The 17,837-nt window shown below is 43.5% G+C and overlaps 1 protein-coding gene across 2 annotated transcripts in view; it reads right to left on the bottom strand.

Annotated features, from left to right (window-relative positions):
- The window catches only part of SFMBT2 (Scm like with four mbt domains 2), a 32,357-nt gene extending 14,891 nt beyond the window's left edge, over window positions 1–17,466 (bottom strand). Inside the window, exons 1-7 of one of the 2 annotated variants that reach the window (XM_070754427.1) lie at window positions 17,382–17,466; window positions 9,618–9,773; window positions 6,119–6,216; window positions 4,069–4,309; window positions 2,776–2,864; window positions 1,450–1,696; window positions 156–253 (exon numbers count right to left, since the gene is read on the bottom strand). In XM_070754427.1, coding sequence (XP_070610528.1) covers window positions 156–253; window positions 1,450–1,696; window positions 2,776–2,864; window positions 4,069–4,309; window positions 6,119–6,216; window positions 9,618–9,726 — 882 coding nt within the window. In that variant the 5' untranslated portion in view covers window positions 9,727–9,773; window positions 17,382–17,466. The remainder of the gene's footprint in view (window positions 1–155; window positions 254–1,449; window positions 1,697–2,775; window positions 2,865–4,068; window positions 4,310–6,118; window positions 6,217–9,617; window positions 9,774–17,381) is intronic. The other variant, XM_070754429.1, reaches the window with a different exon arrangement.
- Between the last annotated feature and the right edge of the window lie 371 nt (window positions 17,467–17,837).

Raw genomic sequence — 17,837 nt, 5'->3', positions numbered from 1 at the left:
GAGAGAGAGGGAGAGAAAGAAAGAAAAAAAAGAAGAAGAATATCTCCCATTCCCAGTGCTAAATTCCTCCTTGCTTGATTCAAATCTAAAAAGAAGGATGGCAGGGCAGCAAGCCAAATGGTTCAGAGAAGAAATCAGGGTTTATTAAGGTTTACCTTAAACACTTCCATGGGAAGGGACCGGTTTTCTGCCTCACTCAGAGCCGAGTTTAGGGCTGTCTGCCATTCAGACGCAGTCTTCAGCGAAGAAATTTCTGCCCCCCCCCCCAAAACAACATTAATTCAAAAGGCACAAGTTTCCGTAAACTGGTTGTATGTATTATATTACGCGTCTATTTTTTGTCTGTGTTTATTTGTTTTTTGTTTCAAAAAAATCTATTAAAACAAAAACCCACTGTGAACTTCGACAAATGATTATGCCAGATGGATAAATTCAATGATTCTGCATGCTGATACAGGTAATCCTCGATTGACGGCAATTGACACCCCCCCTCCAAATTTCTGTCGCTAAGTGAGACCCTTGTTAAGTGAGTTTTGCCCCATTTTATGACTTTCCTTGCCACAGCTGGGAAGTGACTCACTGCAGGTATTTCTGTATTTTTCGGAGTATGAGATTCACCTTTTTCCTCCCCAAAAGAGGTTGATCATTTGGGTGCATCTTATACTCTGAATGTAGCTTCCCCCCCCCCCGCCCTAACAAGCTGCTAACAATCTCCTAAGCTCTTACCTTGCAGGCTCTTTCACTGTTACTCTCTGCAAAGAATGTTTTCCAAGGCCTAAGTCTTTGCAGTGTTTTTTTCATTACTCTAACTTGCTCTGAGTAAGTTTCTTTCCAGCCCTAAACAGGTGGTAACGATGTTCCCAACTCTTACAGGCTTGCAAGTTCTTTCATTATTACTCTCTGCAAAGAAGAGTGTTTTCCAAGCCCTAAGTCTTTGCAGGATTTTCTCCATTGCTCTACTTACTCAGACTGTTTCTTTTCAGGTGCTAATGATGTTCCCAGCTCTTACTGGCTTGCAAGCTCTTTCATTGTTACTCTCTCAGAATAAAAAAAAAATTAAGTCCTTAACCAGGGGATAAAATAATGTGCTGAAACTGACCAGACTAAGGACGCTAACCAGATGAATAACTGATAAGCAGATTCTTTTCCCTATTTTCCTCCCACAAAACTAAGATGCGTCTTATACTCCAGTGCATCTTAATTATGTGCTGAAGCTGGCCAGACTAAGGTAATATGGATGGATGGGATTATGGATGCATGTTGGTGCATTTATGCATGGATTGATGCGTTGATAGATGCATGGATTTATGCATGGATAGATGGATGGATGAGATGGAGGACTTCATTGATGGATGGATGGAAGGATGGATGAATGGATTTCATGGGTGGATGGATGGATGGATGGACAGATGAACAGATGACAGGCAAAAAGATAGTAATTTCTGTTACCTGCAGGTGGTTCCAGCTGGTATTTATTCTCTTGACACCAGCCCACTGGTCGAAGTCTCCAATCCAAGTAGAACAGCCACTGGTCACAAGAGTCCGTTTCCTCCAATCCTGCATAGCGGAGGCACAATCGTCCGCCGACATTCTCAACCACGCTCACTATCCAGAAGTGGAAGGGATTCTGGCCGTCCTGTAGCTCTATTAAGGAGTCCAGGGTAATGAGGTCTAGAGCATTTTTCCCTCGCAGAGGCTGTTTGGACAGAAGCAACACGCCCGATTTTAAACTTCACGGAACATGAATTTGCCGGTGGGAAGGTCGCAAAAGGGGATCACGTGACCCCAGGAGACTGCAACCCCCCTAAATATGAATTTTGAATCACAGGACTGTAGAGATGTTGACATGGCTGTGAAGTCTGAAAAATGGTCGCCAGTCACTTTTTTCAGCAGTGTTGTAACTTTGAACGGTCCCAAAACGAACTGTTAGAACATAAGAAGAGCCCTGCTGAATCAGGCCAAAGCCCATCGAGTCCAGCATTCTGTGTCACACAGTGGCCCACCAATTGTCCATGGGGATCTTGAGCAGAAAGAGAAGGCAAGACCCTCCCTTTCTCTTGACCCCCAACAAATGGTACTCAAAGGAATCCTGCCTGGCTCAACTCAAAGAGAGAGAGAGGAAGGAAGGAAGGAAGGAAGGAAGGAAGGAAGGAAGGAAGGAAGGAAGGAGAAAGGCAGAGAGAACCTAAGAAGAGCCTTGCTGAATCAGGCCAAAGCCCATCGAGTCCAGCATTCTGTGTCCCACAGTGTTCCACCAATTGTCCATGGGGATCTTGAGCAGAAAGAGAAGGCAAGACCCTCCCTTTCCCTTGACCCCAAATAAATGGGACCCAAGGGAATCCTGCCTGGCTCAACCAACATAGAGGCGGCACATGGACATCCGTTTCAATAACCACCAATACACTTGGCATCCATGAATCTGTCTAATCCTGCCTTGAAGCTATCCAGGCTGACAGCTGTCACAACCTCTTCTGGAAGTGAATTCCATAAACCAACAACCCTCTGGGTGAAGAAATATTTCCTTTGGTTTGTCCTCGCTTTCTTACCTATGAGCTTTAGGGAGGGCCCCCTCATCCAAGTATTGTGTGATAGAGAAAAGAATTTCTCTATCCACCTTTTCTATCCCATGCATGAGTTTATACACACTTTTATACACTGTTGTAAGCTGAGGCCTACCTGTCTCCTGTCCTTGGCTTTGTGCTGGGGGTGAAACCCATAGTAAACAGCACCATAAACACAGCAGCCCTTGAGAACAGAAAGTAAGTCAATACCTACGCCTTCTAGTAAATTTGCCGGCACTGTTCTTGAGCCTGTCAAATCACGTATGAGGAACTCCGTCCAGTCCAAATATTTCTCTTTGATGGCTTGAAAATAGAAGAGGAAGATGGGATTACTTGAAGGACATAGAAACACAAAAGACTGGCAGCAGAAAAAGACCTCATGATTCATCTAGTCTGCCCTTATACTATTTTCTGTATTTTATCTTACAATGGATATATGTTTATCCCAGGCAGGTTTAAATTCAGTTACTGTGGATTTATCAACCACGTCTGCCGGAAGTTTGTTCCAAGGATCTACTACTCCTTCAGTAAAATAATATTTTCTCATGTTGCTTTTGATCTTTCCCCCAACTAACTTCAGATTGTGCCCCCTTGTTCTTGTGTTCACTTTCCTATTAAAAACACTTCCCTCCTGAACCTTATTTAACTCTTTGACATATTTAAATGTTTCGATCATGTCCCCCCTTTTCCTTCTGTCCTCCAGACTATACAGATTGAGTTCATTAAGTCTTTCCTGATACGATTTATGCTTAAGACCTTCCACCATTCTTGTAGCCCATCTTTGGACCCGTTCAATTTTGTCAATATCTTTTTGTAGGTGAGGTCTCCAGAACTGAACACAGTACTCCAAATGTGGTCTCACCAGCGCTCTATACAGCGGGATCACAATCTCCCTCTTCCTGCTTGTTATACCTCTAGCTATGCAGCTAAGCATCCTACTTGCTTTTCCTACCGCCCGACCACACTGCTCACCCATTTTGAGAATGTCAGAAATCACTGCCCCATAATCCTTTTGTTGTGAAGTTTTTGCTAACACAGAACTGCCAATGCAATACTCAGATTGAGGATTCCTTTTCCCCAAGTGCATTATTTTACATTTGGAAACATTAAACTGCAGTTTCCATTGCTTTGACCATTTATCTAGTAAAGCTAAATCATTTTCTTTCAACATCTTTCAGTGCAAATTGGGTGCTCTGGGGTGGAGCTCCAAATTTTGTTACCAGAACTGTGTTCCTGACCATTTCCGTAGGAGCCCACCACTGGAGCTGCCTATCTTCAGGCGGTCCATCACACCATTTGAGACCCGCAAACAGTGAAGGGCTACCGAAATTTTTACTACCACACTGTGGGCGTGGCTTATGCAGGACGCCCTGCATTTTCCCCCAACAACTTTCATTGCAAATTGGGTGCTCTGGGGTGGAGCTCCATTTTTGCTACTCCACTGCGTTCCCCCCCCCCCCGTCTGGGCAGTAGTCCACCCCTGCCCGCAACACCGCTTCAGACTCACCATCCGGGGGCCTCAACACTTTCCCGTTCTGCGTGCACCAGCCCACAGGGTGAAGGTCGGCGGTCATCACATCACACCAGAAGTCAGCGCGGCGGTCATCTTCGTAGCCGCAGTAACGCAGCAGCAGCAGCTGGCCGCAGGTGGCGATGGTAGTAGCCACCCAGTAGGTGTCCGTGCTGTGCTTGTTGGCCACCTCGAGTTTCATACCAGGCTGCAAGCTGCTCTGAAGGCTGATTTCCACCTGGGGAAAGGAGACCACAAGGAGTAAGTGTCATTTTTGGAAGGCAGAAAAGGGGGGGGAGAAAGGTCAGCCATCTGTAGCGTGGATTAAATTTGAGTAACTACATTGCGAAGCAATAAAGAGGACCTTTGACTTTCAACCCCAATTGAGTTCAACATTTCTTTTACTTTTCTTCCTTTAAATTTTTATTTATACATTTTTTCTTTAACATACATAAGTATTCAAGTATATTGTCTGGGTCATTTTACATGAAAATAATAATAATAATAATAATAATAATAATAATAATAATAACAACAACAACAACAACAACAACATTCTTTACTTTTATATGATAATATTCTTTCCACTTCTAATTATTATTCTTAGAAACATAGAAACAGAAGATTGACAGCAGAAAAGGACCTCATTGTCCATCTAGTCTGCCCTTATACTATTTCCTGTATTTTATCTTAGGATGGATCTATGTTTACCCAGGCATGTTTAAATTCTGTTACTGTGGATTTACCAACCACGTCTGCTGGAAGTTTGTTCCAAGCATCTACTACTCTTTCAGTAAAATAATATTTTCTCACGTTGCTTCTGATCTTTCCCCCAACTGATCTCAGATTGTGCCCCCTTGTTCTTGGGTTCACTTTCCTATTAAAAACACTTCCCTCCTGAACCTTATTTAACTCTTTAACATATTTAAATATTTCGATCATGTCTCTCCTTTCCCTTCTGTCCTCCAGACTATACAGACTGAGTTCATGAAGTCTTTCCTGATACGTTTTATGTTTAACACCTTCCACCATTCTTGTAGCCCGTCTTTGGACTCGTTCAATTTTATCCATATCTTTTTGTAGGTGAGGTCTCCAGAAAGGAACACAGTATTCCAAATGGGGTCCCAACAGCGTTCTATACAGCAGGATCACAATCTCCCTCTTCCTGCTTGTTATACCTCTAGCTATAAAGCCAAGCATCCTACTTGCTTTCCTGACTGCACTGTTCACCCATTTTGAGACTGTCAGAAATCACTACCCCTAAATCCTTCTCTTCTGAAGTTTTTGCTAACACAGAACTGCCAATACAATATTTTTCTTTATATTAATAAGGTCTTCTTTATTGTTCAAACACATTGCTCTATTTTATTAGAGAGTTTTGAGTTTTAGCACCGCCACAATCAATTCCCCGTGACGCCTGCTAGATGCCTTTCAACTGTCTCTTTGACCAAACTAAAGATTCCCAAGCTAAACCTCCCAAAGCGTTTTTCACTAATTTGCAGACTTCAGTTGAATATGTGTGTCTCTTTATCTTTCTCTGCCTTAATTTCATAGTTGAGCAGTTTCAGAAAAAAATTGGCTTCTATCCAGTTAATTTAAGGTTTTTTCCCCCTAAGTCCTTAAATGAGCTCCTCTGCTCCTCTTCCAATTTTCTGCCCATTTAAACCAAGACTAGAAACTTTACAATTTCAAATATCAGTAGCCAGTAGCCAATGATCAGAGATAATGGGAACTGTAGTCCATTTCAGGTAGCCCACAGATATCCTGAATTTCACAGAAATTTCTTTTTGAATAAACAGAATTGTGCTGCCTGTCAGACACTGGATGGCGTTTCTTAAAATCTCAATGAGGACTAGAAACCCTACCGTTCTGGCAATGATCAGAAATAATGGGAATTGTAGTCCATTTCAGGCAGCCCACGGATATCCTGAATTCCACAGAAATTTCTTTTAAATAAACAGAACCGTGCTGCCTGTCAGACACTGGATCACATTTCTTAAAATCTCAATGAGGACTAGAAACCCTACCGTTCTGGCCATGTGCTTACATGCTTAAATAAGGAGTGTGGGGCTGCTGTAGATTCTGTCTCTTCCAGGTATTCATCCCAACTGAAGCCAGCCTCTTCAGGGTTGGAGCTTTCATCTGCTTTAAACAATAATGAGGATTATAATTTTTTAAAAATAGTTATTTTATGGTTTGAAGGCTTTGAATGGTGTTTACGCTGCCCAGAGTCGTTTCCAAGCTTCCAAGTTCCAATTTATTAACAGAGCATTATTGGATATGAACTGTAGTCAACCTGGTACTAACTTTTCCTACAGTTCTCTACCCAGGTTAAGGTTCATCCCTTGTCCCCATATCCACAAGTTCATCACTTGGACCACTCCTATTCTCTCAATGTCCACAATCCTCCCTTGTACTTCTGGCTGGTGCTGAACAAAGGATGACCTTGAATCTCTGGAAGGAATTTGCTGTCCAACTCAAAACGATGGCTTCAGACTGACAACAGTGAGACAGGGATGGTAGGCACAATGGTGCGCTTAAGCACGCCCCTCTTAGGAATGGGGTGAGGCAGTGATGGGCTCCTATGGGTACGGTCAGGTACGTAGAACTGGTAGTAAACTTTTCATCATTGACTATTCCGTTTAAAATCACCCATCATGCAAATATTATCGCCTGCCACTTCTCTAATCTTTCTTTGTAATTTCTTGGTGATAAATGAGTTAAGAGGGAAATAGATATAGGATTAGATATATAAAATAAGATCATTGTATTAAAAAACGGTTTACAATAAATATGTAAAAATAGTTGTGTAATAGAGTGTGAGCACAATAAAAATTGTAATACAGATTTGCTATAAAAATGTCCAATGTTTTTAAATGTCTTTGTTTTGTGTGTTATGTGTATATATGATTATAAATAAAACATAGTAATAGTAATAGTAGTAGTAGTAGTATTAATAATAATAATAGTAATAATAATAATAATAATAATAATAATAATAATAATAATAATAATTTACTGGGATCGAGTCTACGGAGAGGGGCGGCATACAAATCTAATTAATAATAATAATAATAATAATAATAATAATAATAATAATAATAATAATACATAATTCGCCGCTACATCATGCAGTCCTAGGTGCTTGGGAAGTGCCCGACTGGTGATGAAATACAAAATCCAGCATAATGATCTCGTTTGCTGTGTTGTATTGACATAATAATAATAATAATAATAATAATAATAACAACAACAACAACAACAATAATTTTTAAAAAGAAGAACCAGTAGCAAACTTTTGATCAGGCGCGCAGAACTGGTAGAAAAATTTTGATTTTTCCCCCCCTGTTTTTTCCTTTCTGGGCTCTGGGTATATTTTTTCTATCGCAGTAAATGAGGTTGAATGTATATAATTTTAGAAGAACATATTCAGTTTATATTGTAGATAATGTATATTTTTGTGTGCCTGTGTGTAATATGTATGTACACATTTGGCATATATACATAGAATTAAATAGTATATTTTGGATCTTCAGTAATAGTAAATAGATAGGGAAATTGTTTCTCTTTCAGGCAAAGAGAGCCCAGGCACCCTAACCCAAACTCTTAACGTGAGTGACGTCAAGTTGGCCACCTTTAACCCAGTCACATGACCCCTGGTCACATGATCGTCAAGCCACTCCTACCTGGTCACATGGCTGGCAAACGACACCCACAAAATAAGCCACGCCCACAGTGTGGTATTAAAAGAAATTGCAGCCCTTCACTGCAGTGAGGTCAACTGTAGACAGCCAAAGCTTCAAGTTTGGGCTGTTTAATTTTCATCTTTGGAAACACAGAACTAAATCAACTCAGCTTTGAGCAATGTGCTTTGCTAAGCTTTTAAAATCCATGCTTCCCATTCAACTCAAGGAAAACATTGATCATCGCGGCTCCCTGGAGGATTTAAAAAGGTTGTCGAGAGAAAAGTGCCCGGAGCAAAAACTTCCCCAGACGGGATTGCTAAAAGATACATCTATAAAAAATCCCCATTAGCGCCGTTTATTATTTTTAGGAATGGAACAAGTGCCGTTTGCAAACAGGTTAGTGTCAAAAAGGGCATATTTCAAGCGAACTGTTGGGCCACTTTGTCAATTTCCGACCGGATAAGGATATATAAATAGATTGAGATGGAGTTTCACGCTGTGCCTTTTTCAAAGACAGTGTGAGATTATTATTATTTTTTAATAACTGGGAAAAGGCCATCCTTCCAAGAACTTTGAAACATGGAAAAAGAGAAGATTGGCGGCAGAAAAAGACCTCATGGTCCATCTAGTCTGTCCTTATACTATTTCCTGTATTTTTTGTTTATCCCAGCCATGTTTAAATTCAGTGACTGTGGATTGACCAACCACGTCTGCTGGAAGTTTCTTCCAAGCATCTACTACTCTTTTAGTCAAATAATATTTTCTCACGTTGCTTCTGATCTTCCCCAACTAACCTCAGATTGTGCCCCTTGTTCTTGTGTTCACTTTCCTATTAATAATAATAATTAATTAATAATAATTTATTAGATTTGTATGCAGCCCCTCTCCGAGGACTCGGAGCAGCTCGCAACAACGATACAACGTGTACAAATCTAATTAAAAAACAATTTAAAACCCTCATTATAAAAGGGAAAAACAATCATACAACCTAAGAATCCATACATAAAACCATAGTAGCTAGGGGTATATTAATTTCCCCATGCCTGGCGACATAGGTGGGTCTTCAGAAGCTTTCAAAAGGCAAGGAGAGTGGGGGCAGTTCTAATCTCTGGGGGGAGTTGATTCCAGAGGGCCAGGGCCACCACAGAGAAGGCTCTTCCCCTGGGTCCCGAAGCCATGTAGGGCTTTATAGGTCATGACCAACACTTTGAATTGTGACCGGAAACTGATCGGCAGCCAGTGCACTTCCCTCCGGAACCTTCTTTAACCCTTTAACATATTTAAATGTTAAGTCTTTCCTGATAAGTTTTATGCTTAAGACCTTCCACCATTTTTGTAGCCTCTCTTTGGACCCGTTCAATTTGATCAATATCTGAATGAGGCCACGTAGGGCTTAAAAGGTGACAAAAGCACCTTGAATCAGAGGCAAAACACAGCTGCTGCAAGACATTTGCACAGAAATTTACACACACATGTGAATGTTTAAGACTTGCACCAAACCATGTGGGTTGCCACATTTTAAATCAATTGAAGCTTCCGGATAAATTTCCAGGGCAGCCTCATGGCAGATTTATTTTTATTTATTTATTTATTTTGTCCAATACACAATGAGGGTTTTAGTGGGTATATATCTATATACACATAGTAAAATACATGATGAAGGTTATAGAGGAGATACTCATAGTAAAATATATCTAAGAAATAACAGAAAAGAAGGTATAGTAATAGAACATATCAATGAAAGAATAGAAGAAGAGATATAGGAATAGAAGAAAGGTGTAGGAGATATAGGAGAGCAATAGGACAGGGGACGGAAGGCACTCTAGTGCAACATTGAAAGGGAAACATTTTCAAAACCACCTGAATGAAAGCCTCCTTTGTTGCCGTTAGCTGCTGGGATGGGAGGTTTTTCCCAAAGGAGGTGATGCGAATCGTCCATCTTAAGGACCAGAGATGTCCCGTTCTCCATCACTCAGGCCAAAGTCGGTTTGTTCTTCATCCCAGAGAATGACATTCCTGTAGAAATAAAAACAAGAGACTTAAAAGAAACTTTTCTCATTGTAAAATCCTTTTGCTCTTTCCTTTGGGAATCCAAAAGCTGGGGAGGTTTGGATTGGATGCCCTAACCAATTCTTGTATTTATGACTGTCACTGCATTCCATCCACCAGGTCACATAAAGCTGGATTTGTTTAATAACTACGTGACACAACAGTGATCGGTCTCATTTGAGACAACACTTAAACCACATACAGACAGGAGGTTGAACAACTAGCCTTGTGCAACCAGAACAATCTGGAACTGAACGCACTCAAAACCATAGAAATTATGACCTTTGGGAGAAACCCTCCTATCCTACCACCTCTTACAATACTAGACAGCACAGTATCAACAGTAGAGACCTTCAAATTTCTAGGTTCTCAAGACCTAAAATGGTCACCTAACATCAGAAACGTCATCAAAAAAGCACAACACAGAATGTTATTTCTGCGCCAACTTAGGAAGCTCAAACTGTCCAAGGCGCTGCTGATACATAGTTCACAAATGGATCAAGGGGGGACAGAATGCAGTGGAACCCCGACATAAGAGCTGCTCTACTTAAGAGCAACTCGAGATAAGAGCTGGGAGGGGAGAGATATTTTTGTTCTACTTACAAGCCCAAATTCGAGATACAAGCGCCAAGGAGCTGTCTCCTGAAGCCAAACGCTAACTTCCGCGTTCGGCTTCAGGAGACAGCTGCGAAGCGGCGCGCGTGTTTTAAAAGGTTGCAGCCGGCCTGGGGGGCTCGGGGGGGTGCTTGCAGCTTTCTTTCTTGCTCTTTTTCTTTCTCTCTTTTACCTTCCCTTCCTCTATTTCTTCTTTTCTTTCTCCTTCCCACCTTCTTCCCTCCCTCCCTCCCTCCCTTCCTTCACTCATTCCTCTCTTACTCTCCCCTTTCATAAGTTTCCTTGCTTCCTTCCTCTGTTCCTGTCCCTTCCCCCTTTCTTTCTTTCTTTCTTTCTTTCTTGCTTTCTTTCTTGCTCTTTTTCTTTCTCTCTTTTACCTTCCCTTCCTCTATTTCTTCTTTTCTTTCTCCTTCCCACCTTCTTCCCTCCCTCCCTCCCTTCACTCATTCCTCTCTTACTCTCCCCTTTCATAAGTTTCCTTGCTTCCTTCCTCTGTTCCTGTCCCTTCCCTCTTTCCTTCCTTCCTTCCCACCCTCCGTCCATTCATTCACCCATTCCTCTCTTGATCGCTTAAAGCCGGTCCCTGGTGCAAAAAGGGTTGGGGACCTCTGTCCTACAGGATTGGGTGGCAGAGAAGTTGAACATATGTAAATTTAAAAGTTTAAGAAAGTTTACAAGTTAAGTGAAAGAAACTTCATTATTCATTTATATGTACATGTACATTTCTTCATTAAAAACATGTCTTTCTGCATAATTTAGACTAACTTTGTGAGTTTTTTGAGGGCTGGAACCAATTAAAATTATTTACATTAATTCCTATGGGGAAAAGTCGTTCGAGATAAGAGCTGCTCGACTTAAGAGCCCAGGTCCGGAACGAATTAAACTCGTATCTCGAGGTACCACTGTATAGAGCTTCTCTATTAACAGACGTAAGACTTGAATTCCAAGAGTCTGCAATTAGTTCTTGACTTACCACAATTCATTTAGTGCAGAGGCCTTCAAAATTGGCCACTTTAAGACTTGTGGACTTCAACTCCCAGAATTCTCCAGCCAGCATAGTTGAAGTCCACAAGTCTTAAAGTGACCATGCTTGAAGGCCTTTGATTTAGCGACTGGTTCAAAGTTACAACAGCATTGAAAAATGTGACTTATGACCCTTTTTCACAGTTACGACTTTTGGTCACATGTTCAAAATACAGATGCTGGGCAATCGATTCATATTTACGACCACTGCTGGGTCCGAAGATCACCTGCGACTTTCTGATAAGCAAAGTCAAGGAGGAAGCCAGTTTCATCTTCTCACAGTCACTCAGGCCCTGGTCACCTAATGGCTAGGCTACTGCAATATGCTCTACCTGGGGCTACCTCTGGGGCTACCTAGGTACATCCATATTACACCGTCCGTGGACTGCACTGGCTCCCAATCTTTCTCCGGATGCAATTCAAGGTGGGGGTCATGACCTTTAAAGCCCTACATGGCTTAGGGCCAGACTATCTTCGAGACCGCCTTCTACCACATAGCTCCCAACAACCGGTAAGTGCCCACAGGGTCGGTCTTTTCTCAGTCCCATCAGCTAAACTATGTCAGCTAGCAGACCTGCGTTGCAGGGCCTTCTCTGTGGTGGCCCCAGCTCTCTGGAACCAGCTACTTTCTGAGATCCAGACTACCCCCCACCCTACTGGCCTTCTGGAAAGCTGTAAACACCTGGCTTTTCCGGTAGGCCTGGGGGCGTTGATCTTATGGGGGTAACCAGTGAGTTCCAGCCATAAATGGTATGCATGGATCTCACTGTTTAATTTTTAAAAGTTGTTTTATAGGGCTTTAGTAATATTCGGATGTTATAGTTTTGGTTGTAAGCCACCCAGAGCTCCTAGGGAGTTGGGCGGCATAAAAATCAAATAAGTAAGTAGTTAAGTGGTATTATTAGTCATCAAAACGGGCTACAAAAATGGTGGAAGGTCTTAAGCATAAATCTTATCAGGAAAGACTTAACGGACTCAATCTGTATAGCAGGGGTTCCCAAACTTTTTACACAGGGGGCCAGTTCACTGTCCGAAGGGCCGGACTATAAAAAGAAACTATGAAAAAATCCCTATGCACACTGCACATATTTCCATAAATTATACTTTTCTATAATTTCATTCAATATTTCAAAGCTCAATTAATTTTCAGTCACTTAGCATTTACTATTATTAGCTTTCATCAATCTTCTACATTTCCAAGTATATTTTAAATTCATAATGCAAACTCATAAAATGATACAGTACATATCATAAACAACTGGCTTATCATATATTTCTTCCATTAATTTTACCTATGTAATTCTATAGTTCTAAAATTCTAATCCAATTTTACGAATCATACATCCTAATATTAAACAATAAGTAAATATATCTTTTACCAATATTCCATAGTCAATCCATATTTAATAATCAATCATCCCTCCTCAGTGTATAATCTGGAGGACAGAAGGGAAAGGGGGGACATGATCGAAACATTTAAATAAGTTAAAGAGTTAAATAAGGTTCAGGAGGGAAGAAAAACACTTAAAGTGAACCCAGGAACAAGGGGACACAATCTGAGGTTAGTTGGGGGAAAGTTCAGAAGCAACATGAGAAAATATTGTTTTACTGAAAGAGGAGTAGATGCTTGGAACAAACTTCCATCAGATGTGGTTGGTAAATCCACAGTCACTGAATTTAAACATGCCTGGGATAAACATAGATCCATCCTAAGATAAAATACAGGAAATAGTATAAGGGCAGACTAGATGGAACATGAGGTCTTTTTCTGCCTTCAATCTTCTATGTTTCTAAAAAATACACTCTCCCCAAAAGATTTCCACAATTTTGGCCACTACTGTAGATTGGCACATTGTGAATGCCTAGTGTCCACACACACATACACAAACACACACACCCTTAGCACATGTCTCCAATACTTTCTGGCTAATTTTTCTAAATGATCTGTAATCTGAGAAAGATTCCCACTCCACATTTGGACCACACACAGAGAGACACACACAGACACTTCTCTCTCTCACACACACACAGACAGAGAGGGGGGGAGAGAGAGAGAGAGAAGGAAAAAGAAAGAAAAAGAAAAAGAGAGAAAGAGAGAGAGAGACAAAAAGAGAAAGAAAGAGAGAGAGAGAAGAGAAAGAGAAAAAGAGAGACAAAGAGAGAGAGAGAGAGAGAGAAAGAAAGAAAAGAGAGAGAGGAGAGGGAGAGAAAGAGGGCTAGAAAGAAAAAAAGAGAGAGAAAGAAAGAGAGAAAAGAGAGACAAAGAAAAAGATAGAAAGAAAAAAGAGAAATAGAGGGAGAGAGAGATAGAAAGAGAAAAGAGAGAGAAAGAAAAAGAGAGAGAGAGAGAAAATAGAGTAGAGAAAGAGAAAAGGGAAAGAGGGAAACAGAGAGGGGGGAGAGAGAAAAAAGAGGAAGAAAAGAGAGAGATATAGAAAGAAAGAAAGAAAGAAAGAAAGAGAAAGAGAGCAAAGCAGAAAAAGATAGGGAGGGAGGGAGAGAGAGAGACAAAGAGGGAGAGAAAGAGAGAGAAAGAGAGAGAGAAGAGAGAAAGAAAAAAGAGGAGAAAAAGAGAAAAGAGAAAGAGGGAAACAGAGTGCGTGGGGAGAAAGAGAGAGAAAAAAGAGAAAGAAAAGAGAGAGAGAGAGAGAGAGGGAGGGAGCGAAAGAGAGAAGAGAAGCGCCGGCGGGGACGAGCGCAATCCAAACCTCCGCTGGCTCCTCCGGCCCCTTTCCCGTCCCTGGTCAAGCCCGTCTTGCTCCTCCCCTCGGAGACCCAACCCGGAGAAGCCGAAGCTGCCTCTCCAAGACGAGCCTGGGTGGAACCCTGCATTCCGACGCGCTCGGAGAACCTGGAAGCCAACGCGGCCTTCCCGTAGGAAACCCCGGTCGGCTGCAGACGCGGAATCGCGCCACCAAATCCACGCCGCGCCCGCCCGCTCGCGCGCGTCTGGAATAAATCGCCCCGATTTATTTGTTAAAAAGCCACCAATCCTTGTTTGTCAACCTTAAAGGGCGCAACGCAACGAGAAGTCTTCCTACGCCTGCGGGAACGGGCCGGCTTGCTTTATTGCGGGACTGGAGCGGCTTTCTTTCTTTCTTTCCCAAGCCTGCTCAGCGCGGTTTATTGGGCAGAGTGAGAAGACGCGTGGATCTTGCGGGTTATGCGGGTTGTGTGAACACAGCTAGTCATCCCCTCGGTCGGCAGCCAGCGATCTCTTTTCCTCCACGCGATCCCCGCGCGTTTCCCCCCGCAATTTTTACGGATGCGCACAGGAGGCCCGGACGCCCAACCCCCCACCCCCTTTCAAACACGTTTCCCAGAAATGGAAAGAATAAAAAACGGTCCCGTAACCTTTGGATCGTCGGGCTCGGCCTCATTTGCAGTTCTAGCGTTCCCAAGAACCAACGTTAAAGAATATAATGGATTAGAATAGAATAGAATAGAATAGAATAGCCCCTTCCAATTCTGTTATTCTGTTCTGTTCTGTTCTATTCTATTCCAATCCATTCTATTCTATTCTATTCCCTTCCATTCCCAATAAAGATTCATATTCTACTCTACTCTATTCCATTCCATTCTATTCCATTCCATTCTATTCTAATCCATTCTATTCCATTCCATTCCCAATTAAGATTCATATTCTATTCTAATTCTATTCTATTTTATTCTATTCTAATCCACTGTATTCCATTCCATTCCCAATAAAGATTCATATTCTATTCTATTCCACTCTATTCCATTCCATTCCCAATAAAGATTCATATTCTATTCTATTCTATTCTATTCCATTCCATTCCGGCGCTGGATTCTCCTACAACCTGGATTTACATGAAAGTCAACTCCCAATCGAAGGGGTACTTATTCCCAATTGGAGGGGCCCAAAATTGGTCCGTTTGATTTATTTATTAACCCACCCCAAATCCTGTGAAGCAATGAGATCTCGCCTGGATTCACACGACTTTATATGCATCTGAATGAAGGCAATTGCTTGAGTTGAGACACCCGGCCAAACCCAAGCGTTTAGCGGGCGTCGTGTGAATACGGTTCCGAGTCACAGCGCTGGCACGACGATGCGTGTCGAGTATTTGGGATAAGCACGGGAAAGGAAGAGGCGCACAGACTACTGAAATGTTGAAATCTGCATTAGAGATCATGCTCGAAACAGAAAAGGCGGCAGTAAAGATTCCACCCTGTCCCGATTCAGCTGTTCACACGAGACGTCTAAACCCGCCTTTGAACCAAAAGGCACATTCTTGCGTTCCTAAGAATAAATTGGTCTTAATGGGCATCACAGCCTAATGCAAAAACTTGAGTTCTTCCCAACTTGCTCCGAGTCACTCTAGCCCTTGCGGGTCGTGTGAACTCGTCCCTGCTGCTTCTACGTAAAACAACGAGGGGGAGCAGTAACTCGCGAGTAACACGGCCGAGTAACTTGCCTCTTTCGCTAAAGCGCGGTTACGCCCATTGGCACCAGAACGTTGGAACAAGTCCCGGTATGCAAATCAATCGGATCCGCCCCTGAAGAAAAAAATAAAGCGTGGCGAAGCTTCCAAGCGCTTTAGGATCGCAACTTGCGACTTCCCGCCATACGGTCCCGATCCTCGCTCTTGCGGGCCCAGCAGAAATTGAACTGAATGCGTTTGTGCACGTGTAGGCGTCGCGTTTACACGACGCTAGAGAAACAGAAACATAGAAGACTGACCGGAGAAAAAGACCTCCTGGTCCATCTAGTCTGCCCTTATACTATGTCCTGTATTTTATCTTAGGATGGAAAGAAGGTGGGTCTGTCTGGGGGAGGGAAAGCCCCCACCCCACCCGTCACTTCAGAAGAGACCACCGAAGCGCACCTTCAACGCATCCCCGGTCGTTTTTGCGCCAAAAAAAAAAAAAAGACGCCAGAGATGCGCGGCAGGCCAGAAGCGATCCAATACTGTCTTCCCTTTAGGGAGGGGCTGCGGACTCCCAACCCCACCCACCCCGCTCCTTTATAGGTTTGTAACCCTACATGGCATCGGACCAGAATACCTCCAGGACCGCCTTCTGCCGCAGGAATCCCAGCGGCCGATTAGGTCGGGCCCCAGGGGAAGAGCCTTCTCTGTGGCGGCCCCGCCCTCTGGAATCAACTCCCCCGGAGATTAGAACTACCCCCACCCTCCTTGTCTTTCATAAATTGCGTAAGACCCACCTGTATCGCCAGGCATGGGGGGATTGAGATACCCCCGCCCCCAGACTTATATAATCTAGGTATGGTATGCTTGTGTTGTATGGTTTTAATGATGGGTTTTAGATATTTTTTAAATATTAGATTTGTCATATTGTTACTGTTGTTGTTGTGAGCCGCAGAGGGGCGGCAAAGAAACCTAATAAATTATTATTATTATTATTATCATCATCAATCATCATCATCATCATCATCATCATCATCATTATTAATGTCTCCTTCCCCCTTCCTTTGGCTAGCCAAATCCGCGCGAGGTCACCGCACAGTCTCCAAAATCGGGATCTGAAGGCGTGGATTTGGGCGCGCCAGCTCCGGATCGGGTCTAACTCTCCACCCACCCTGAAGACAGGCGGGGAGTGGGGGGCGGAGGAACCAAAGGGGCGCCCGCGGTTCTCCTGCGCAAAACGGGCTGCTTGCGCGTCCGGCGAGGCGGATTCAGCCTCGCTTTTCTAGGGGAACCCCGAACCCCACGGGAGTGGGTGGGTGGAAACCTCCTGCAGGAAAGGCAGGCGGACCCCCGAAAGCCCCCTTCGAGGAGAGCCGCTCCGGATCGCCCCTTCCCGCTATTCATAAACCCGTGCCAAAAAGAAAAAAAAAAAAAAGGAGATCGCGGGGGGAAAAAAGAGAGAGAAGGAGGGAGAGGGAAGATCCCGAGATCTCGCGTCCTGCGTCGTGGCCTCGGCTTTCCCTCTGCGGCCAGCCTTTGACTTTACCTGCGCGAAGTTGGCGATTCTCGCTTTCTTGCCCTCCGGCGGCGAGGGAACCCCAGAAAAACCGGAGAACCCCCCTTGCGCGCGCTCGCCTCCCCTCCTCTTCCACTTCTCGACACCCTCCTTCCAACATGGCATCCGCGCACTGCGCATGTGTGTGCCTGCCTCGGCTGGGGGGACTGTCTGATGGACTCCCCGCGTGGCTGTATGTGAGAATGAGAGTAAGAGTGAGAGAGTGAGAGTGAAGGGGAGCGCGCGTGCCTCCTTGGGCAGCCCGTTGCTTTGCGCCCAAAAAGGGAAACCTTCCCACCCACCCCAGTTGGAATGCGCCCAGCCGGCGGGAGAGGATTCCGCGCCACGCGTGGGCGTTAAGAAAGCGGGATTTCAAACAATTTTTTTTTGGGGGGGGGGGGGCGGCGGGAGATCCACGCTTTGCCCCGATCTCCCGTGGAGTTCTGG

Source organism: Erythrolamprus reginae, chromosome 6 (assembly GCF_031021105.1).
Source record: "Erythrolamprus reginae isolate rEryReg1 chromosome 6, rEryReg1.hap1, whole genome shotgun sequence".
Lineage (NCBI taxonomy): Eukaryota > Metazoa > Chordata > Lepidosauria > Squamata > Dipsadidae > Erythrolamprus > Erythrolamprus reginae.
Note: the sequence above shows the minus strand (reverse complement) of the source record. Positions and strands in the feature narration are given on the sequence as shown.